General features: G+C 34.6%; 1 protein-coding gene across 27 annotated transcripts in view; it reads left to right on the forward strand.

Moving 5' to 3' along the window:
• Nucleotides 1-24,715, forward strand: part of CLASP2 (cytoplasmic linker associated protein 2) — a 196,918-nt gene that overhangs the window by 9,742 nt on the left and 162,461 nt on the right. For all 27 annotated transcript variants that reach the window (XM_079114217.1, XM_079114191.1, XM_079114185.1 and 24 more), the window contains exons 2-6: nt 7,716-7,794; nt 14,150-14,253; nt 16,871-16,962; nt 18,087-18,162; nt 19,910-20,007. In XM_079114217.1, coding sequence (XP_078970343.1) covers nt 7,716-7,794; nt 14,150-14,253; nt 16,871-16,962; nt 18,087-18,162; nt 19,910-20,007 — 449 coding nt within the window. The remainder of the gene's footprint in view (nt 1-7,715; nt 7,795-14,149; nt 14,254-16,870; nt 16,963-18,086; nt 18,163-19,909; nt 20,008-24,715) is intronic.

The raw sequence follows: 24,715 nt of genomic DNA on the forward strand, positions 1-24,715 counted from the left end.
GGGTTAGGATGTGAACATCTTTGGGAGACCACTATTCTGCTGCCAGAGTTAACATATCCATTAAGTACTTATCAATCTGTTTTCCTTTCAGTCCTCTCTGTTTTTAAAAGTTCTTGGATTTTATTTGTGGTGGAGTTTCCAGTAGTCTGAATTTTGCTGATTTCATTCTTGTAATGATGTTTAACCTTTTCTTCCCCCCTGTATTTCCTATATACTGGTAACTTGTTGGATCTAAAGCTTAATCAGTCAGTTTTTTTTTTTTTTTAATTAAGACTATTTCATAGGACTCTATGTGCATATATGACTACACATTCAGTGTTAATCTGTATCATATACAACCAGAAAAAGGAGAAGTTATATTCCGTTTATGTATGATGTGTCAGAATTCATTCTAGTCATGTATAATTAATGAGAACAAATAAAAGATAATAAAATTAAAAAATTATAAAAACACTATTTCATAGATAATGCTCTCTATCCATCAGGAAGTACATAAGGTCTGAATCTCTTTTTTGTGATGTTAGCAACCATTAATGTTTAATTCTTTTATAAAGACAAATTTTTCCCATTTACAACTGTTTGGTTACCTAGTGATATAGTTTATGTAGAATGGAAGAATTGTTTATGTGATTCTTTCCTTTTATTTACTAATTGTGAAAATGTGATTTTTTTCCCCCACTGTCCTTCAATGTTGTTTGAACTGCTTTTTATTTATTTAGTTAGTTAGTTAGTTGTAGATGAATACAGTACCTTTATCTTATTTATTTATTTTAATGTGGTGCTGAGGATTGAACCCAGGGCCTCATGCCAGTGAGGCAAGCACTCCACTGCTGAACCGCAGCCCTAGCCCCAGCCTGTTTTTGTTTTTGCTATCATTATGAGCTCTTGTATTTAAACATATCTGATGTATTTCAAAACAATGTATTTGTTCCTTTTTGATATTCAAACTGCCCTACCTTGACATGGCCTTAGTTTTCTTTGATAGCATCTTCGTTCTGTAGTATCACAAGATGTTGTCATGTTTCCTACTCCAGCCCTAGAATTAACCACTTCTCCAGAAGCTGTTTCCTTTTAGTGGGAAACTGTCTGGAAACTATGATGTGGTGCTAGTGGTACTTATTGTTACTTGGTTAGTCATTGTTTTTAAGATTTTTTCCTAGTGGACAGAGTAGATTTTATTTTAAAGAAAACTGTATCATGAAGCCAGGTGTGGTGGTGTATGCCTATAATCACCGTGACTAGAGAAGCTTAAAACAAGAGGATTGCAGGTTCAAGGCCAGTCTTAGCAATTTAGCAAGACACTGTCTCAAAATAAAAACGAAAAAAAGGGTGTAGATCTGAGGTTCAGTGATAGAGCATCCTTGGGTTTAATCCCCAGTACTACGAGAAGGAAAGGAAGGAAAGAAGAAAGGGACACAGAGGAGGAAGGAAGGAAGAAAACACTTCATGAGTTGATACTGTTGTTTCTAGTTCAGATTCAGGACTACAACTTTCACTTAACTTCTACCTATCTTTTGTGTATACCTCTTTTTATTAGCACCAATAATATTTATAAAAATAACTAAGTTTTCTTTTTGCATAGTTTTATTTTTATAGTGCATATCTCAGTGGAAAGATAAAGTCAAATTACTATATTTCAAAGTCACTTAAAATGGTCTTGTGTGGTTATACTGCTAACTGAATAATATTTAGGTTCATTTATTTTATTTCATTTCCAAAGAAAAGTAGTTGTAAATGTTACATTTATGTTTCTTGATCCATTTTTTGTAACTGATGTGATGATTAAGTTGAGGTTCAGTGTTTTTTGCATGTGATTGTCTGACTTTAATATCATTTGTTGAAAGATTTTTCTTCATGGAATTGCCATTGCACGGTTGTTGGTTATCAGTTGACTACATGATTCTATTTTGTACTCACTTTTCTGTTACATTAATCTGTCTATCCTTCTATTAATACCACACTGTCTTTATTACTCTAACTTTATTGAGTCTTAAAATCAGGTAATTTGACTTTGTTTTTCTTATTCAGTATTTGTATGGGCATTCTAATCCATGAACCTTTTTTGTATATGTATGTGTGTAATTTATATATTTATATCTCCCCCTTCCCCAAGATCAGCTTGTCAATTTCTGCAACAAATTCTGTTGGGAATTTGATTGGGATTGTATTCACTCTATAAAATAATTCATGGAGTTTGAAATCTTTTTTTTTTTAAATTTCTGAACGTTTTGTCTCTTTTTTTTGGAATTTAAAATATTTTTTTTGTGGGGGGGTACGGGGGGTTGAACCCAGGAGTGATAAATCATTGAACCACATCCCCAGCCCTTTTTAATATTTTATTTAAAGACAGGGTTTTGCTGAGTTGCTTAGGGCTTCACTAAGTTGCTGAGGTTCGCTTTCAATTCCAACCTTCCTGCCTCTGCTTCCCAAGCTGCTAGGATTACAGGTGGGAGCCACTGAACCCAGCTGAAGTTTGAAATCTTAATAATGAGTCCTACAGCCCATGAACTTGGTATATCTATCCATTTAATTTAATTCAACCTATATCTCTTTCATTAGCATTTTGTAATTTCAGCATTTAGCTTTTGGACATTTTTATGTTTATATTCTAAGGGTCCAGGCATGGTGGCATATGCCTGTAATTCCAGTTGCTCAGAAGTCTGAGGCAGGAGGATCCGAAAGTTCAAGACCAGCCTTTTGGTGAGGTCCTAAGCAACTTAGAGAGACTCTGTCTCTAATAAAACATAAAAAAAGACTGAGGATGTGGCTCAGTGGTTAAGCGCCCTTGGGTTCAATCCTTGGTACCAAAAAAAAAAAAAAGGACAGGTCTGAAGTATTTGTGGGTTCTGATTTTGTAAATGGTATTAGTTTGATACATTTCAAGCCCCATTTGTTGAGTGCTGGTATGAAGAAACTTGGCTTGTGTGTGTGTGTGTGTTGCTATGGATTGAATCCAGGGCTTCATGCAAACTAGGCAAGCATTGTACCACTGAACTGCATCCCCAGACCTTTTTTTGAGACAGGATCTTTTGCTAAATTACCAAGCCTGGCCTTGAACTCGTGATCCTACTGCCTTAGCATCCTGAATAGCTGGAATTTATAGTTGTGTGCCATTGCACCCAACGACACTTGATTTTTTTAAAAAATATTTTTAGTGGTAGATGGGCACAATACCTTTATTTATTTATTTTTTGTGGTGCTGAGGATCAAACCCAGTGCCTCACATGTGCTAGGCAAGTGCTCTACCACCAAGCCACAACCCCAGCCCACAATTGAATTTTATAGTAATTTTTTATCCTGACTTTACTAAACTTTCTAGTACTAGTATTTGCTTTAGAGTGTCAATTTTTTTAGAGATTTTATATTTGTATATGTGTACATATTAAATAATATTTAATTTCACTTATTTACTGAGTCATTTTTCTTTGTGTAGATCTTCGTTTGTTTGCTATTGTGTTTTTTTGTCTGAAGATTTTTGTCCTTATCATTTCTTATAATACAGATCTGTCATAATGAAGTCTGTGTTTTGTTTGAAAATGTCTTTCTCCTTTTTTTGAAAGATTTTTTTACATTAGGTATAGAAATATTAGTTGATAGAATTCTTTCCCCAATACTGTGAAGATGTCATTGATTCCTGATTCGCATACCTGTTGACAGAAAGATTGCAACTTTTTTTTTTAAACTTTCTTTCTTATCGACTTTGATTTTCCTTTCTTTTGGTTTTAACAGTATGAATATCATGTTCCTTTTTTTTTTTTTTGGAATTTTCCTTTTGGAGGTTCTCTGAGACTTTTATGGGGTTTGATACCTTTCATTATTTTTACCAAATTCTTGGCCATTTTCTCCAAATAACTACTTTTGTCTTGTCTTTTTCTTTTCCTCTAGAATTCCTCTGACATATGCTAGACAATTTGATATTGTTCTGCTGTTCTTGCTCCCCCTTTCTTCCCATTTTATATTTTCATTTGGGTAATTTTGACTTCTTTTCAAGTTCACTCATTCTTTTTTTTCCTACGACAAACATGTTGATGAGTACATCAAAAGAATCTCCTCCTCCTCTTCCTTATTTTTGTTACTGAGGATTGAATCCAGAAACGCTTTACTACTGAGCTATATCCCTAGCCCTTTATATTTTATTTTATTTTGAGGCAGGGTCTCACTAAATTGTGGGCCTCACTAAGTTGCTGAGGTTAGTCTCGAACTTGCAATCCTCCTGCCTCTGCCTCCAGAGTCTCTGGGATTGCAAGTGTACAACACTATACCTGGGCCATCAAAAGAATTCTTAATCCCTTTTATCACTCTTTAAAAATGCATTTTATGCTTTTTTATCAGTTGCATTTGACTCTCAAGATTTTTATCTTTGTACTAAAATTCCTCATTTATTCATGCTGGTTGTCTGCTCTTTTTAACACACTTGTTATTTTTAAACCCTGATGGTTCCATTCTTTGGATTATTAATTTATTGTTTTCTGTTCCTTGTGCTATTGACATTGAAATTTTCTCCCTTTGCTCTTTTGTGTGCCTCTTAACTTTTAGTTGAAAGCTAGATAGTATTCAAGAAATTTAAGACTAAGTTAAATAGTATTTATGCTTGGAAATGGCATGCTTTTTTGTGAAGCTTATAGTGTGGAGCTATGTAATCAGTCTAGGCACAAGTTGAGTTAGATTTGCATATTGTGGTTGCTACACTTACCTTTAGTTCATATTTACTTCAGGTTGCTCTGTTACTTGGTTGATTTGATTCAGGGTTTTCTTTAATGTTTTTGCTCTACTCTGCACTTAAGCCTTCTTTATTTTCCTCTTTCATAGAGGGCTTTTCCCTCATGTTCCAGTTCTTTCCCTAGTGGTAGACTCCTGTGGTTGCTGCTTTCTTGTGCTTGCTAGCCTGGTTGGGAAGAGTGTGGTCATTCTCTTGTTTTTCTGGTCCAGCTTTAGCCTTAGGAAGCTCTTTGTCCTTGAGTCTCGGGGTCAGGCTTTATCAAAGATTGTGTACCTCCCCTCCTGGAAACCTCTATTATTTGAACTCTTTATGTCCTCCCACTGAGGTGGAGGGCTTTTTTACACCATATTTTTTATTGGTGCATTGTAGTTGTAAATCATGGTGGGATTTGTTGTTACATATTCATAATGTATACAGTATAACAATATCATTTGGTCAGTATTCCCCACTATTTCCCCTTTCCTTCCCTCCTCCTTCCCCTGGTCCCTTTCCTCTTTTCTGGTGGCAGGGAGCAGTCAGTGATAGTTGATGTGAGGGCCCCCGGAGATAGGGAGTGATCGGTCAGGCTGAGGGATCCTGTAGACGGGGCTCAGTCAGTCCGGCCAGGGGTCCTACGGGGCCTGGCTGTTGTCTCAAAATGGCGGCAGCCACTGTAATCAAACCTGCAGGTACTGTAACAGTGAACTTCCAGGCAACAGCAGGCAGCTGGTGCTCCACTGGCGGTCAGTATTCAGTTTGCTGACTGTTGTCGGACGATGGGGAGGTGAACCTCATGCATTGGGTGATGGATAGGTGTAAGGCAGGCAATGGACAGGAGAGAGGCAGGCAAATGGAGGATGGTAGGCTCCTGACAGTGAGCAATCTGCACTCAAAAAAGGCGTCGATATGCTGGCAGACTGCAGGTGATCACAGCAGACAAATGGGGTAAACAGTAGCGGATGGATAAAGCAGTAGAAACTGCCTTACCAAGAAACAGATATCCTGTGCTTGAAACCAGAGTTACAGAGCGACAAGGAATGCAGCCTCCCTCTAGTCTGCCATCTTGGATCTCGAGATAATTCTTTTCCTTAGCGTTTTAGTTAACTTTTTAGCTGCTGCAACTAAAAGACCTGACCAGAACAATTGTAGAGGAGGAAAAGTTTATTTGAGGGCTCATGGTTTCAGAGGTCTTAGTCCATATGAGGCTGGCTCTATTCCTTGGGGCTCAAGGTGAGGCAGAACATCATGGTAGAAGAGTGTGTGGCCCACATGGTGATCAGGAAGCACGCACACACACACACACACACACACACACACACACAGACAGAGAGAGAGAGAGAGAGAGAGAGAGAGAGAGAGAGAGAGATAGAGAGAGAGATCTCCACTTGCCAGATACAAATATATATCCCAAGCCAAACCCTCTGATGCCCCATCTCCACCCCTTTCCTCTTTTCTACTGATCTCCCTTTGATTTTCATGAGATCCCACACACACACCTTTCTTTTCTCTCTCTAGCTTCTACATATGAGAGAAAATATACAACCCTTGACCTTTTGAATTTGGCTTATTAACATGTGGTCTCAAGTTCCATCCATTTTTTTTCTGCAAATGACATAATTTCATTCTTCTTTATGGCTGAATAAAGCTCCTTTGTTTATATATATCACATTTTCTTTATTCATTAGTTGCTGAACACCTAGGCTGGTTCCATAGTTTGGGTATGTTTGTGTGGCAGTGGTATGCTGACTTTAATTCTTGAGGATAAAATACCAAGGAGTTGTATAGCAGAGGTCACACGGTGATTCCATTCCTAGTCTTTTGAGAAACTTGAGTACTGATTTCCATAGGGGTTGTACTAATTTACAGACCCGAGGTGAAAGGCTTTTTTGTATTTTTCCTTTCTTCAACAGAAGTAGGTTTGGTTGTTAGTGGTGGTGCTGAGGATTGAACCCAGAGGTGCTCTATCATTGAGCTACATCTCCATCCCTTTTCAATTTTATTTTTCATTTTTGAGACAGTCTTGCCTTAGTTGCCAAGACTGCTGATGTGGTGGCAGTTTTCTTGCCTGGCCTCCAGAGTTGCTTGGGAACACAGGCATGCGCCATGGTGTGGTGCCTGGGAACAGTTTGTTTTACGTGTGCCCTTGGGATAACAATGTTTGATACCCTTTCCTCAGTATTTTAAACTTTTATTTCTTATAGGACAAAGGTATTGGCAGCATTAGTCCCTTTCTTGTAAATGCAGCTTCTCCCTTCCCCCAGACCTGTACACCAAGAAATACTTTCTCCAGTCTCCCCGCCAGCCCTCAGTCTTAATTATGAGTGTGGAGGTTTGTGGAGAAAACCTCCAAGTGGGTGCTAACTAGATACTCCAAGTGGGTACAAACTCTCTTGTGTGTGTAACTACCAGAGATTCTGTATTTTCATTCTAGCCTCACTCATTTATTAACAATGTGTTAAATATGGTTGGATTTTTCTTACTCCTATTGCAGCTTTATTTTCCTTCTGTCTTCTGTGACATGTGACCTGCTTGTGCTCATGTTGTCTTTTTTTTTTCTAAGATTAGCTGGTTATTCTGCAGAACACTTATGTTTTTGTGGATTACTTGACTTTTTGTTGTTGGAGTGGGTGTGTTGTTCTTCCAGTTTCTACATTCTAGGCTGAGGCTGAAATTCCTTTGTAATTAAAGATACTCTTTTGAATTTTTAACTTTCATTTAGGAAATATTTCAAAATTAAAGTTGTAAGTATATTCTGAATTCCTTATAACCTTCACCTAATTTCCCAGTTTTTAGCATTTTTTTGGTCAAATAATGCTTTATTACTATCTTCCTGATTATTAATAAATTATTATTGAACCATTTGGGAATAGGGTACTTCAGCCTCATGGCTTTTTACCTCTGAATACCTCAGTCTCAGTTTTTAAAAACTTGGTAATCTATGAAGATTTCTGTATGTCAAAAAATATACACTGATGTGCATCAATAATTTATATTTATTAAAACTTTCTGTCTGTAGGTATCATTAATGGGATTGGAAATTTTAAGTGCCTTTGTGGACAGATTATCAACACGATTTAAATCCTATGTAGCAATGGGTAAGTTAACTTTATTTAAAAATCTTTGTAGAGTTTGACATAGTAACTTTTTTTCTCCTAGTTTTTGAACAGTATTAGTTCTTTGTAAATTAAAAAACATGGTTTTGCATAACCCAGGGAACTGCTACTTAGTATTTTAGTTTACCCTAAGATTTTGACCTATTTAAATAAGTATATCCCCTTTGAGGAAAAAGCAAATAACCCTAAGAAACAAAAAATGAAACAAAAGAATTAAGTACTATTAATAGATTTTTTATGTCATATTTTCAGATTTTTTTATTGTATCTTTTACTGAAGTTTATAATAAAGCTTATAGTCTATGGGGAATGATCAGTTCTTTTCATTGCCAATACTGTTCGGATCAGTATTTTATAGAATATAACAAAAATAAATTACAGGGCTGGGAACATAGCTCAGTTGGTAGAGTACATGCCTTGCATGCACAAGTCCCTGGGCTCAATCTGCAGCACCACACACACAAACACACCAAAAAAAAAAAAAACAAAATTAGATGAAAAAAATGAAAGTCGCATTTTGTATTGGTACATAATCATGCATAATAGTGGAATTTATTATTACATATTTGTGCATGCACACAATAGAACAATATAGTTTGGCCAGTTTTGTTCCCCAGTACCTCATAGACTTACTTTTGTTTTTTGGTTTGGTTTTGATGCTGGGGATTGAACCTAGGTCTCCCTGATTTTTTTTTTTTTTGGTGGCACTAGGTATTGAATCTAGAGACCTTCTACCATTGAACTACATCCCCAGCCCTTTTTATTTTTTAAGTTTGAGACAGGGTCTCGTTAAGTTGCTGAAGCTGTTTTCAAACTTGCAGTCTTCCTGCTTTAGCCTTCTCAGTAGTTGGAATTATAGGCATGTACCACTGTATTCTGAATTCCTGAACTGAACTCAGTGTTTTATTAGATTCAGCAAACAAAATCAGTTGGGTTAGAAAGCTTTAAAAACATTTCCTAAACACTCTCGATTTCTTTTTTTTTTTGAGGTGGGACGGTACTGGGGATTGGACTCAGGGACACTTGACCAATGAGCCACATCCCCAGCCCTATTTTGTCTTTATTATTTAGAGACAGGGTCTCACCGATTTGCTGCTGGGGTTATAGTCATGTGCCACCACACTCACCAACATTCTCAAATTTTTTTTTTTTATTTTTTAGTTGTAGAAGGACACAATATCTTTATTTATTTATTTTTATGTGGTGTTGAGAATTGAACCTGGTGCCTTACAGGTGCTAGGCAAGCGCTCTACCACTGAGCTGCAACCCCAGCCCCTCAATTTCTTTATTAAAGTTCGTAGACTGGTCCTGAGCTGCTGACTGTACTTTGGCACTTACTTTGTGTTTGCTATATTTTGCTATGTACTATAATTTGATAGTACAAACCTTTTCTTTGTATTGTAGTTCTACTTACAAAGTTTCCTCTAACTTATTTTCTAAACCTGAGTCACCTGAGTCACATTTCTAAAATGTGCCTTTTAAAATGAATGCTATATGAGTGAATTTGGTCCAATTACATAGCCTCATAACTTGAATGTTAGTGATTTCTTTCGTGGATTCAGTTCATGCTTCATATGTAAGTGTATCATCACACTTATTTTCAAATATCTTAGTTCATCTTTTTTATTATGTTTGGTATGCCACCAAATCCAGTCAGGTCTCAGGTCTTATTTCTTTCTTTCTTTTTTTTTTCTTTTTCCTACCTGTTCTCTCAACATAAGCATATAATGGGTTTCTCTGTAGTATTCACACTTTTTTTTTTTTTTTTTTTTTGCAGTGCTGGGGATTGAACGCAGGGCCTTGTGCTTGCAAGGCAAGCATGCTACCAGCTGAGCTATATCCCCAGCCCAGTATTCACTCTTTTTTTTTTTTTTTTTCCTTTTTCTTTTTATTATTGTAAACAAATGGGATACATGTTGTTTCTCTGTTTGTACATGGAGTAAAGGCATGCCATTTGTGTAATCATAAATTTACATAGGGCAATGTTGTTTGATTCATTCTGTTATTTTTTCCCTTCCCTCCACCCCTTCCACCCCTCTTTTCCCTCTATACAGTCCTTCCTCCATTCTTGCCCCCCTCCCTAACCCTAACCCTAACACTAACCCTTCTCACCCCCCAGTATTCATTCTTAATCATATTTTTATTTCAGCCTCTCTTTTATATTCTTATCTTCTGAAAAGATTTTTTCTGTCAATGTTCTGTTTAAAACTGTGTAGTAGATGGTAAAAACTATGCTTTAAAAACATATTTTACTTTTGTATTTTCTTAAAATGTTTGAATAAGCATTTAAAATTGGAAAGTTTTACATAAAAATTCATATTTCTGACTTTGAGAAACTGGCCAATGTGTCATTCTTCCATTCTGACATGTAAGCTGTGTGGTAGATTACTTTTTGTCTGGGTCATGAGCTTTCTAATTCTTAAGTCATGTTGTCTTCTTATAACAGAATGCTGGCTTTCGTATAGTAAGAATGGAATATTGTACTTAAACTGGCTCAGTTTTGGCATATCTTGTGTCTCCATGACTATTGGCATTTGTATGTGTAATCTCTGCCCTGTAGCAGCTCCCTGTTATTAATTGTTACGGAGAGCATTTTAGATTTGAGAGTAATTCTGGGTATTATGTATCTTACTTGTTTTTCAACAACCAGGAAGGCCAGTGGGGTTAGATACACTGACTGCTTATATTGAGGAAGGAGCAATAATGGGTTTAGAGTTCTAGTTATTGACTCTTAGTACTGTCCTCCTTTCAGAACTTTTGTTATATTGTCCTTGGTGTTCCACTTCTCTTGCTTTCTATGTCTTTTCTGCATCTCTGTAATTGTTTTCTTCATAATATTCAGGAAGCATTCTCTCTGCACCTTAACTTAGCAGAAACTTTCTTGCTCTTTTTAGGTGTAGCTTACCTTGTTTATGCTTCTGTTGTGCTGTTACTTCTTTATGAAATTCTTTCTTCTTCTCTGTGGTTCTTTTCTTTCCCTTCTAGAAATGTACTTCAGATTTCAGTATCTGGGAGCTTTTAAGATTGACCTCATCTCATCCCCAATTTTTTTTAACTCTGTGTTTTTATACCCTTAACTATTTAATAATCACATGTAGTTGCTTTTTTGGGAGAGAGTTTACCCAACTAGATGCCACATGCCCATTCATGAACTTAAAAGATATGGATTTTTCCTTTAATCTACCTTTTCTCTCCATTTACTGTTAGTCAATATTGTTTTCACTTTGAGGGACTTTCATTGCTCTTAATGAAACTTGAACCTGTTATTACTTGAGGATTGATTTGGTATAATAGAAATATTTGTAAGCCTAACTTGCCACCATTTTTTTAAAAATATTTTTTTAGTTGTCATTGAACCTTTATTTTTTTTTTAATTTTTATTTTTTGTTGTTGTTAATGGACCTTTACCTTTATTTAATGTGGTGCTGAGAATTGAACCCAGTGCCTCACACATGCTAGGTGAGTGTTCTATCACTGAGCCACAACCCCAGCCCTGGACCTTATTTTTTTTATTTTTTAAATTTATTTTTACAGACTGCATTTTGATTCATTGTACACAAATGGGGTACAACTTTTCGTTTCTATGGTTGTACACGATGTAGAGTCACGCCATTCATGTAGTCATGCATGTACATAGGGTGATGGTGCCAGTCTCATTCCACCATCTTTTCCACCCTCTGCCCCCTCCCCTCCCCTCATTTCCTTCTGCACAATCCACAGTTCTTCCACTCCCCTCCTCCCTCTGTTATGTATCAGTATACACTTATCAGAGAAAACATTTGGCCTTTGGTTTTGGGGATTGGCTTATCTTGCTTAGCATGATATTCTCCAACTCCATCCATTTACCTGCAGATGCCATAGTTTTATTCTTCTTTATGGCTGAGTAATATTCCATTATGTATATATACCATGATTTCTTTATCCATTCATCTGTTGAAGGGCATCTAGGTTGGTTCCATAATCTAGCTATTGTGAATTGAGCTGCTATGAACATTGATGTGGCTGCATCACTTTAGTATGCTGATTTTAAGCCCTTTGGGTATAGGCCAAGAAGTGGGGTAGCTGGGTCAAATGGTAGTTCCATCCCAAGTTTTGTAAGGAATCTCCCTACTGCTTTCCAGAGTGACTGCACCAATTTGCAATCCCACCAGTGATGTGAGTGTGCCTTTTTCCCCACATCCTCGACAACAGCTATTGTTGCTTGTATTCTTGATAATAGCCATTCTAATTGGAATGAGATGAATCTTAGGGTGGTTTTGATTTTCATTTCTCTAATTATTAGATATGTTGAACATTTTTTCATACATTTGTTAATCGATTGTGTATCTTATTCTGTGAAGTGTCTGCTTAGTTCCTTAGCCCATTTATTGATTTGCCACCATTTTTTAATGCCTACTTTTTACCATGTACTAAGCCTGTGAACTTTACATATATGTAAGATTAAGCTCACATTATTTCTAATTTTGAAAAATGACCCCTTTTTGAGCCAACATTTGAAGGGGTTTTTTGGAGTTAAATGCTGAGTTAAATTCCTGAGTTAAACTCAGGAATAAAGTTTATTTTTTCCATATCTCTTATATGTTTGTTAACATATGAAAATGCACATATACTTAAACACTTCAAATAGCAAGTTAATGGAGGTTGGTTTTTATGAGTGGGACCTCATATTGTCTAGTGAAACCATCTGAATCCTGGTTTCACTACTTGCCATTTATGTGACTTGGGACAAGCTGTTTAATCCCTCTGGGCCTTCTTTATGAAATGGGCTTTCCGTTTCTTAGGATTGTTGCAAAGATTAACTGAGATATTATTATATAATATCTAACATTTAGATATTATTGTCTTCTGCCATCAGAAGCTATTAGAACCATAGTGTCATAAAAGCCAATCTTACAGACATTATTAGTTTTAATAGTACATCCAAGTAGGATGAGAAAGATTTAGATTTAAATTGTTCCCACTGACCTTGTGATTAGGCTTATTGTTTTTATGGTGAGGACTTTTATTTCCTTACACAGTCATTTCCTTGATTAAGCTTAAGATTTTTGGATGAAACCCCATTTGGTATAGTTGGACTTTACTCAAGTCATTTCCTTCCAAAAAGAATGAAACTTGTTTTACCTCAAGTGTCGTTGAACCCTGTTACATCAGTTTTGCTTCTTGCAGTGTAGACAAATATATTGGCATCAAATTACATGCACATTTAATTACATCTGCCTATAAATAAGGTAGGAAATACTCCTTCTTCACTTAATTTCTTCCTACTTCCCTTATTTAAACTAGGCTTGGGCCTACAGTACCTTTGAGAAAGAAGGGACATATAGATGTAATGATAAAAGAGAAACAAAAGTGTTCTCTGTATTTGAACAAGGAGAATGATAATAGTGATAGTAGGTGACATGTTGTAGATAGTACTCTGTACTGTACATTCTCTGAGTTGTTTTCATTTTATCTTTTAATTTTCAATAATCTCTCTGAGATAGTATTGCTACCCACATTTTGTGAGGAAATAGATAAAAATGTGTTCAGGGTTGCACTTCTAGTAAAATGACACTAAATGGCAGTGGTAATTTAAGGAAATATAGACCTTAATTTTGACTGAGATTTTTGCTCAATAATCTGATGTGAGAACCTGTTCCTTCTGAATTCTACCTCTCTTGTCCCCTGCCCTCCCATTTAGGATGTAACTTCTTTGTGGTACATGCGTCAATGTACAGTTACAAAACTCTTGATCCTAAAAACTCTTCCAGAATTGATATTAACTTGCCTTTCCTGCTTCTAATAGAGGAATAGTATCAAAGTCTGGGGTTTGGTAGAGAAAAACCTCAACCCCATAGGCCTAGGCTTTTTGCTTCTGTCACTTGTGGAATATGTCATACATGAGAAGACTGCATAGCAAACATGTACAATTTAAAGGAAAGTTATAAAACCATTTCTGAGTTAAGAAGCTAAAACTCTGCCAATACTGTAGACTTTTCCTCTCTGCATTTCCTGATGATACCTTCTCGCTCTCTTCCAGAGGTCACCCGTCATGATTTTGGGAAGAAACATTCCCTTGCCTGTCTGTAGAGTACAACCATTTATACGTATCTCTAAATATAATTATATTTAGTTTTGCTTGTTGTTTGACCATCATCAAAAGTGAATGCCATTGTAATACCCTGTTTAACCTTGCTTTCAGAAATTTTTGATTTTCATGAATAAAGAACTTAAAACAATTTCTTTACTTCACAACTCTTTATTTGTGGAAATAATTGCTATTTGTGGTTTGTAAAATAAAGTTTATGATGGAGATGAGTTGTAAATATTTACTCTTTTCTTCCCTTCCCTCTCTTTAGTTATTGTAGCTTTAATAGACAGATTGGGAGATGCCAAAGACAAAGTTCGAGATGAAGCTCAGGCTCTGATATTGAAATTAATGGATCAAGTTGCACCACCCATGGTAGGCCTACATTTTAAAATTCTGATTTCCTGATTCATGACAGAGTATCTGTAAAGCTCAGTGGTAATCACAGCAAGTTAGTAAAGCTGCAGGAGGCATGAAAACTGAAATTTTAGGCAGTGAATTGATGTTAATGCTGTAAAGAAATTGAAATTTAAGGTGCAATGTCAAGATTTAATTTTTGTTTTTTTATTTTTCCTTTTCTTCTACTCTTTATGCTTTTAAAAAAGCCTAATTCATAGATGTAAGTTATTTGACAGAAACTGTTTATGTTATACTTTAGGATTTCCTGGTTTGCAAATTATAAAATGTTTAGTGAGAAAGCTAATTTTGAGAACTACTGAATATTATGTTACTTCTCTAATTCTTCCAGAGACAGGAAGAAATTGTTTTAATAAGTGGTTATTAATTATATAAAGCCATATATTCTATAATAGCAACCTGCACTTTATGAATTTAGTACAAATAATTTGACCTTATGTAATGTATTTGTTTTCCATTACTATAAAAAAATACCTGGAGCTGGATACTAATAGAAAATATATTTATTTAGCTCATAGTTTTGGAGACTGAAAGTGCAAACAACATAACACAGGTTCTGGTGTAGGCATTCCTAGCTGCATCATCACATGGTGGGACAAATCCAAGAATGAGGGAGAGTGGTCCGTCTTTTTGATATCCTGTTAGGCCCCACCTCTTAAGAGTCCCACCATCTCAATACTGTCACTAAAGATCAAGCCTCTTGGGCTGGGGAGATAGCTCAGTCCGTAGAGTGCTTGCCTTGCAAGCACAAGGCCCTGGGTTCGATCCCCAGTACCACACACACAAAAAAAAAAAAAAGATCAAGCCTCTAACACTTGAACCCTCAGGCGACAAACCACATCTAAACCAAGGCATGGAGGTATTTTGAAAGGAGAGTAAAAATAAATTAACTTACAGAGATGGAGAGAGTAGCTCAAGTAGAAAACAAATCAGAATATATAATATGTACAGTGATATGTGATACTTAAAATGCAACTTATAATGTATTTTTTACTAAAAAAATCCAATTCTGGATTGTTAAAAGTAAACTACTGTTTCAGGTATTTTAAACCTCAGAATTAAAACTTTATAGTTTGATGGATATTCTTTGTTTTGTATTTATTGATTTGTATTTTAAGTTGTTGGCTTTCAGTTATTACAAAGTATACCATAAGGAACATCCTTGTGTTCACATATGTATTATATTTCTATTGGTGACACTGCAATAGATCACATTTTATTGAGTAGAATTCCAGAGATGGTGTTGTCTGAGTCAGGTTATTCAAAGGGTTACTTTACCATTGACCTGCATCTCCAGACCTTTTGCTTTTATTTGGAAACAGGGTCTAGCTAAGTTGCCCTGGCTGGCTTTGAACTTGGGATCCTCCTGCATTAGCTTCCTGAGTTGCTGGGATTATAAATACATGACACTGCACCTGGCTCCTGTTTTAGATTTTTAAAAATTTATCTTCTTGAAAATTTGGCCCTGAGAGAGAAATATATTAATAAAACTGAATACAGACTCCAGAAAGAATATTGAATCTGGGAAAAAAGTGTGTATGTGTGTGAATTTGATAGATGGTAAAAGTGTTTCTGAATGTGGAAGAAAGATTAATTGGGATGTTTGGCTCTTTGTTTGGAAAAAATAAAGCTGAATTTCTCATTATGCCAAACCGAATTTCTCATTATGCTTTTCAATATTTGTATGTTTATATTTTCTTCATAATTAAACTTACACAAATTAGGTAACCATAAAATGACTTGCCCTGAAATGTTTTTGTATGTGGATCCAGGATTAAAAGTAGAAAAGACTTAATTATAAAATCTTGAAAAAGCATATTCCATGTGACAGTCTGTAGTAGTTGCTAGGCAATGTGGACCTCTTAAATGCTTACTGGACTTACTTAAATGCTTACGGGACTTAAAATGGTAGCATTGTTATTGAATGTTTTAAAGCATACAAGAAGTCATTTGGAAATGCTAAGGTTTTTAGATACTAAGCCTGTTTTTTCTGATAATAATTGAAAAAAGTTAAAAATTATATGTAAATAAAAACTAAAAATATGATTAAGACACTAAAAATGAGTAGAAACAGCTGCAGTATAAATTTGGCTTAGAAAAATTCTAAGTAAAGATTAAGTATCCCTAACCCAAAAATCCAAAATCCAAAATGCTCCAAAGTCTAAAACTTTTTGAGCATTGACATGACATCACAAATGGAAAATTCCACACCTGACCTTATGTGACAGGTCCTACTCCAAAAACAGTGCACTAAAAATATTGTATAAAATTATCTTCAGGTTCTGTGTATAAAGTGTATGTGAAACATAAAGGAGTTTTGGATTTACATTTGGGTCCCATCCCCAAGATATCTTATGTAAATGCAAATATTCCAAGATCTGAAAAATTCCTAAACTTGAGACACTTATGGTCCCAAGTATTTTGGATAAGGGTTGCTCTGTAGTGGAGAAGTAAACAGTCTGATGAAAAAATTCAGTGACACAGTAAAGCTGATAATAAGGTTGGGAAGTGTTAAAATATTATATCATGGATAATTTAATTTTTCATTTTACATGTTTACTCTTCTTTCAAATAGTATGTTTGGGAACAGTTGGCTTCTGGTTTTAAGCACAAGAATTTTCGATCTCGAGAAGGAGTGTGTCTATGTCTTATTGAAACCTTGAACATGTAAGTTTTATGATTACTAAAAACAACCTCTTTTTCATTTCTCAAAAACAAAAATCCATTTCACAAGGTTAGGGAAAGTTATGGGAATAAATTATAAATAATTGTTCATTAATTTCCAGCACAAAAATTAATAGCTTTATTATTAATCTTTTTATGTATGTTATTCATGTTGTTAATTTTTAAATTATCAATTAGTGATAAGAAGTATTTCTCTCTTTTTCTTCATATGTTTATAGGAGCCACCCAAAAGAGATGGTCATAGAACTGACAGGTGTATAACTTAGGATCTGTTTCTGTTCTGGATCCAATTTGTTTTTAACTCAGTGGTATTTCACATATTACAGCCATTTCCCTCCATCCCACTTTTGCCAGTTGCCCCTAAGCTTCCTGGAGCACTGTGGGTGGCTACCAAAATCATACATTGAACAAGATTCTTCTAGGTAACTAGACAGCATAGACATCATAGATGTTACAGAGTTGTGACTCTAGTCTAAACTGGGACTTTTGTTTGTCTTACAGACTTTTTTCAGATTCTATGCAATATGATAGGTAACGTGTAGTAGTTTTCAACTTTTTCCATTGAAAAGTTTCTTTCATTTGTTTTCTTTTACTGCTCTGTGGTCGTTTCTGCCATCTAGAGCTTGTAAATGCATCTAGTCTCTACAATTTTTATGGTTCTTGATGCTACTATCATTTGCTTTCAACCCACAAACTCATCAAAATATTAATAATCATAAATAAAGATGTTTTAATATACTTATTTCATTGAATTGTGTATTTATTTGAAACCCCAAGGCAAAAAAAAAAAAAAAAATCACTCAAAAGCAAATGCTTGGAATTCTTAAGTAGTGGAGAGGTTGCTAGGTTTAAAAGTGCCATTTGTTAAGCATTTTGCTTTTTTGGGTCATGGACAGTTTTCAGTGTTTGTCATGATTATTCAAGTTTGCATATTTCACATTGTTTAGAATTATGTTTTGCTTGTGTCTCATATTCTTCATGTTTTAATAGTGTGCCCATCCTCTCTACCATAATTGTCATATTGATATAGACGAGCAGAAGGCATAAAGATATTTTGTTTACTATTTTATTGAAACCAAATTCTCTTTTTCTCAAATTATATTTAGTTTTGGGGCTCAGCCACTAGCCATCAGCAAGTTGGTACCACATTTGTGTATCCTATTTGGTGATTCCAATACTCAGGTAAAATTTTATTTACATTCAAGTATTGACTGTTGGCTACCCTTTCTTTTCTGTGCTCTTATCCCATTTTACAAAAAGAAGAAAGAGGGTGGAGGGGTGGCCATAAAATCAAGATTTTTACCTGACTTCTTTTTAAATATATCAAATTAGTTTTAAAAAAACATATTCACATATGTTGCTTAAGTTTGTCTGTAGTTTTGCTAGTATTAAGGAAGGATAGATGAAATTTAATGATAGTTTTTAAGTTTGAGTCACAAAGATCCTGGGTTTCCTTTTAGTCCTCCCGTATATTAATTGTGAGGACAGGTTGTCAGCTTTCTTTATTCCTGAATATAAAAACTTTTTTACCTAACATTTTTTTTGTAGTAGTTATAACCTTATTTAACAGGGAGAATTTGTGTTAGTGGTACATTATTTGTTTTTCTTAGCTGTCTCTATTATAGGCTTAATACAAGGGTATGTTCTAGATCTCTTCTGTTGAAGTTGAACCTTAGCTGTGATATTTTTGGCACAGCTCGGGCATATGAATGACCCTAAGTAGGGTTTTCCCTTCTTTCAGGTCCCAGCTGCCCCTTAACAGGTTTGTAGAATGTTCTGTTCAGTTGCTGTGTGTGGTTTTTTTGTTTGTTTTTTTTGTTTTTTTTTGTTTTTTGAGACAGTGTCTTACTGTGTTGCCCAGGCTGGTCTCATACTCCTGGGCTCAAGTGATTCTCTTTCCTCAGTCTCCTAAGAAGCTGGGACTACACATGTGTACCACCACATCCAGCTTTCAGTTGCTTTTTGACAAGTGAGCTGAGGGAACTAGAGTTTTTTAAAAACTTATTCTCTTTTGAATTCTGTTTTATTTTTTCCTTTTAATTGTGGTAAAATATGTACAACATAAAATTTACCATTCTAACCATTTTCAAGTGTATGTTTCACATTTCAGTGTGATTAAATACATTTACATTGTTTTGCAACCATCACCATCATCCATCTGCAGAACATTTTCATCTTCCCAGACTGAAATTTTGTACCCATTAGACAGCTTTCCATTCTTTTCCTGGTGTTCTCCAGCTGCTGGCAAACCACCATTTTGATTTTTTGTATGGAGTTAACTATTCTAGGTACCTTATGGAAGTAAAATCATGCAATATCTGTCCTTTTGTTTTGACTTATTTCAGTTAGCATAACGTCTGCAGGGTTCATCTATGTTGTAATATGTTTAAGAATTTCCTTTCTATTTAAGTCTTAATAATATTCTAATATATACACATTTGCATACCACATTTTGTTTATGCATTCATTTGTGGATGGATATTTGGGTTGTTTCTATGTTTTAACTATTAGAATAAGGCTTTTATGAACTTTTGGTGTAAAAATACCTATTTGAGTTCAGGCCACATTCTTGAAAGGTAATTTTATTCCAGGAAAATAAATTAATAATAATTAATATTAGTTATTGATATTTGTTTACATAATTTATTACATATAAAATTTTTGAAAATTAATTGGTAATGTTTATTCACAGGTTTCTTAGATTTCTATAAAATCTTTAAAAACATTTTTAAATGAGCTGTCTTTAAAGGTTTTTTGGCAAATCCTCTTGGTTTTCTGTTAATGACATGTTATAATTTCCCTAGGAGTTTAGAGGCATTAAAACCAAGTTGGAGCTTCAATTTGGTCTGCTAGTGTAATGTTACCTTGAGGTGAAGTATTTTATTTTGTCATATATAAGTTTCTTTAAAAATTCTGAATTCCTTAACAGGTGAGAGATGCTGCAATATTGGCTATAGTGGAGATTTACAAACATGTTGGAGAGAAAGTGAGGATTGATCTTTATGAGAGAGGAATCCCCCCTGCTAGGTAAGTCTTGCTAAATTTATTTATTTATTGCTTCAAGTTTTTAAAGTTTTATTTTATTTGTTGATTTTAAGAAGGTTCAAATTTTTAAAATTCAAAAGATATGAAAGGATATATATATAAAGTAGCACTATTTACAGAGTTCTTGGAATTTTCTTATTTCTGGTCAGTTTTATTATATATTCATATATTATTTAGAATATAATTAAATACCATCATTAGGTGTCCTTTGAAGGTGGTAAAAGTCATTATTTGGAAGATTCTTGTGTAAGAATTTATTAAAAAATTAATCCATTGATTAAGTAAATATTTGTAAAGTAGTATCTACTATTGAATGTATAATATGAGTTATTGGGTAACAAAGATGTATAAGAATCAGTCACTGCTCTTAAAACCTAGTCAAATAAAAAGAAAATCAAGAATATCTGAGTAGTAAAGCATTAGATCACTAGAGACCTATTTGATATTTGTTGTAAGAGAAACTTTTTCTTTATTACTTATTAGAGTTTATTTTATTGAAGATATTCCAACCAAATTCTCTTCTTTTCATAATGAAATTTATTCTCCAAGGCGATTCTTTACAATGATTTTTCCCCTTTGTATTGTGGTATTTGATATTTAAAATAAATACTAAAATAGAATAACATAATGAACCTTTGTGTATGCATTACCCAACTTTAACAATTATCAACCCATTGCCAGTTTTGTGTGTTATACACAGGCCTATTTACCTTTGTTCTGAAGTAAATATAAATTGTCTTAGTTGTTTGAAGTAAATATAAATTGTCTTAACATTTTATGTTTAAATATTTCTAAAAGAAAAAAAAATTTATTCACAACAGTAATATCACCATCACACCTTATTTGTTTTCAAATCTGTAGTGTCAATTATCTAGTCAGAGCTTACTTTTCCAGTTGCTTCCTATGTGTGAGTAATGTATGTATTTTTAGCAGTTTGGTTGAATCAGTATCCAAGTAAAGTCCAATGTTTCAATAAGTTGATATATTTTGTAAGTCTTTTTAAATCTTTATGTACCTCAACTTTCTTTTTTTTTTTTCAACTTTCTTTATTTCTTACATTTTACTTGTTGGATAAGCCAGTAGTTTATCTATAAAATTTCCCATGTTCAATGCCAGGCATGGTGATGCATGTCTGTAAACCCCATGACTTGGTTGCTTGAGGTAGGATTGCAAGTTTGAGGCCAGCTGCAGCAACTTAGTGAGACCCTGTCTCAAAATAAAATTTTAAAGAAAGGGTTGGGAATGTAGCTCAGAGGTAGGATGCCCTCGGATTCAATACTTAGTAGCACCCCCCAAAAAGTCCCATATTCTGGATTTTGGTGATTCTTTTCCTGTGGTATGGTTCAACATATTCTTTTCTCTTCATATCCTGTAAATTTATAGTTGAATCTAGAGATTGCATCAGACTTTTTTGGGGAGGGGAGGTTGAGAAGAGTAAGACTACTTCATAGGTGGTAGTGTGTTCTATCATGAATTTTATCATATCTGGTTGTCTCTCTTAACCATCTGGAGTTTTCTCAGTACCAGTTAATTTCTGATAACAAAATTGTCCAGTAAATGTGCTTTTTGTTGACTTGTTCATCTATTCACTTTTTACTTTCAGAGCTAACAGGAATTTCATTTGAGTAAATTGTGCAGCATTATGTGGATGTAAGAAATATTGGCAGCATACATATATTTGTGTATGAATGTATGTATGTGTGTATATATATGTGTATATTACATATTTAAAAATTGTATTGAAATTACTATTTTTCCTAACTTTTATTTTTAGGGCAATTTTAAGTTCATAGAAAAATTGGAAGCACAGAGGATTTCTAAATATATTCTTGTTCCCACATATACACAGCATCCTGTTCTCAATTTACTCCACCAGGGTTGTATGTTTATTATTCAGTAATTGACAGACCTACATTGACAAATCATTATCTCCCAAAGACCATAATTTGCAATACCCTTGATGATATATATATATATATATATATGTATATATATATATGTATATATTTTTATGTGAGGTACTTTTTTTTAACCTTTATTTATTTATTTATTTTTATGTGGTACTGATGATCAAGCCCAGTGCCTCACACATGCTAGGCAAGTGCTCTACCACTGAGCCACGACTCCAGCCCCTGATGCTGTATATTTTATGAGTTTAGATTGATGTGTAGTGATATCTATCTACTATTATACTAATGTATGGAATAATTTCACTGTCTTAAAAAAGTCTTTGCTTCACCAGTTCATTCCTCCTTTCCCCCTATCCCCTGGTCATTTTACTATCTCCATAGTTTTAACTTCTGCAGAGTATCAGTAGTTGGAATCATGTAGTATGTAACCCTAAGATTGGCTTCTTCGGTCATATGTCTTTTCATGGCTTCATAGCATATTTCTTTGTAGTTCTGAATACTCGTCTGTTTTCTGGATGTACCAGTTTATCTACTTACCTACTGAGAGACATCTTGGTTGCTCCTGAGTTTGGGCAGTTATGATAAAAAGTGCTAAAAATATTGTCAGTTTTTTTTTTAAATGGAGCTAAGTTTTCATATCCTTTGTTTAAATATCAAGGGCTATAATTATCATGGTCTTTTTGTGAAAGAGTACGTTTAATATTATAAGAAAATGCAAACTATCTTCCAAAACACCAGTTTCATTTTGCATTCCTACCAGCTGCGAATGAGGGTTCTTGTTGCTCTGTCGTTTCCAGCATTTGTTATTGTCACTTTTTTAGGTTTTGACCTTTCTAACAGGTTCTTAATGGTATCTAGTCATTTCAATTTGAATTTTCCTGATGACCTATGTTTTTGAATATTTTTTCATATGCTTAATTGCTATCAGTGTTTTTTTGGTGAGATATCCATATCTTTTGCCTCTTTAAAAATTTTTGTTCATTTTCTGTTTTAAGAATTCTTTGTGCATTTTGGGTAGCAGTCTTCATCAGATATATTGTTTGCAAATAAATGTCCTAATCTGTGCTTGTCTTATCAACCATCTTTGCAGAATGCAAGTTTTTAGTTTTAAGTCCAGCCTGTTAATTATTTCTGTCATGGGTGTCATTAAAAAAAAGGTCGTCACCAAACCCAAGGTCAACTAGATTTTTTTCTACATTCTATGAGTTTTATAGTAAGTCTTAAGGTTAGGTAGTGCAAGTCTTCTGTTATAGTTCAGATATAAACTGTCCCCTAAGAGCTCCTGTGCGAGACAATGCAATAAAGTTTAGAGGTGAAACAATTGGGTTATGAGAGCCTTAATCTAATCAGTTCATTCATCCACGTGGTGGCAGGTAGGATGTGGCTGGAGGAGGTTGGTCATTGGGGAGCATGCCTTTGGGGTATATAGTTTGTCCCTGGTGAGTAGAGGAGTCTCTCTCACTGCTTCTTGATTGTCATGTCCTGAGCTTCTTTCCTCCACCACACCCTTCTGCCCTGATGTTCTGCCTCATCTTGGGCCCAGAGCAATGGAGTCAGCCATCTGTGGACTGAGACCTCTGAAATGGTGAGTGCCAAATAAACTTTTCCTCCTCTAAAATTGTTCTTATCAGGTCTTTTGGTCACAGTGAAAAAGCTGACTAAAACATCTTCCAATTTTGTTGCTTTCCTTCCACATTATGTTAGCTATTCTAGGTCTTTTGCTTGTTCATTTTAACTTTAGAATCAGTTTGTTATATCCACAAAATAACTTTCTGGGATGTTGACTGAGCTTGCATAAAATTTATAGATCAAGTTGGGAAGAACTAACTTCTTGACAGTATTGAGTCTTCCTATCCACAAATGTGGAGTATGTCTGTATTTCATCCTTCTCCGGTTTCAACCTCTTCTCATATAGTTCATATACATATTTTGTTAGATTTATACCTAAGTATTTCATTTTTGTGGAGTTCTAATATAAATAGTATTTTTTTTAAATTTTCAAATTCTACTTGTGTCATTCTGTGTTCTTGGTTTCTGCATCCACATATTCAATCCAAAAATAGTTGGTTGAAATATTTATTGAAATATTTATCAAAAATATTTTTGGGAAAAAAAAACTGTATCTTTACTGAACAGATACAGGCTGTTATCATTATTCCCTGAACAGTAAAGTATAACACCTGTTCACCTAGTATTTACATTGTATTAGATGAAATACATAATCTAGAGATGATTTAAAATATGTGGCAGGATTTGTATAAATCATATACAAATACTGTGACATTTTATATAAAGGACTTGAGCATCTGCAGATTTTAATATCCAAGGGGGTGTCCTGAAATCAGTCCCCTGGAGATAGCCAAGGGCCAGCTGTAAAGGAAGTTATTTGACTCTTTTATCCTTGTGTCCTGCAACCTTGTCACATAATTGGTTATTCCAGATTTTTTTGTTAGTTAATTTGAATTTTCGGCCCTTGGCTATCTCCAGGGGACTGATTTCAGGAAACCCCCTTGGATACTAAAATCTGCAGATGCTCAAGTCCTTTATATAAAACGTCACAGTATTTGTATATGATTTATACAAATCCTGCCACATATTTTAAATCATCTCTAGATTATGTATTTCATCTAATACAATGTAAATACTAGGTGAATAGGTAAGACAAAGACAGTTTTATTTCTTGGTTCTCAATAAGTATACCTTTTATTTCCTTTTCTTGGCTTACTCCAGTAGTGAGTAGGACTAGGTCTTCCAGTATGATGTTGCAAAGAAGGGACAAG

The sequence above is a fragment of the Sciurus vulgaris genome (genome assembly GCF_902686455.1).
Source record: "Sciurus vulgaris genome assembly, chromosome: 16".
In the NCBI taxonomy this organism is placed as follows: Eukaryota; Metazoa; Chordata; class Mammalia; order Rodentia; family Sciuridae; genus Sciurus; species Sciurus vulgaris.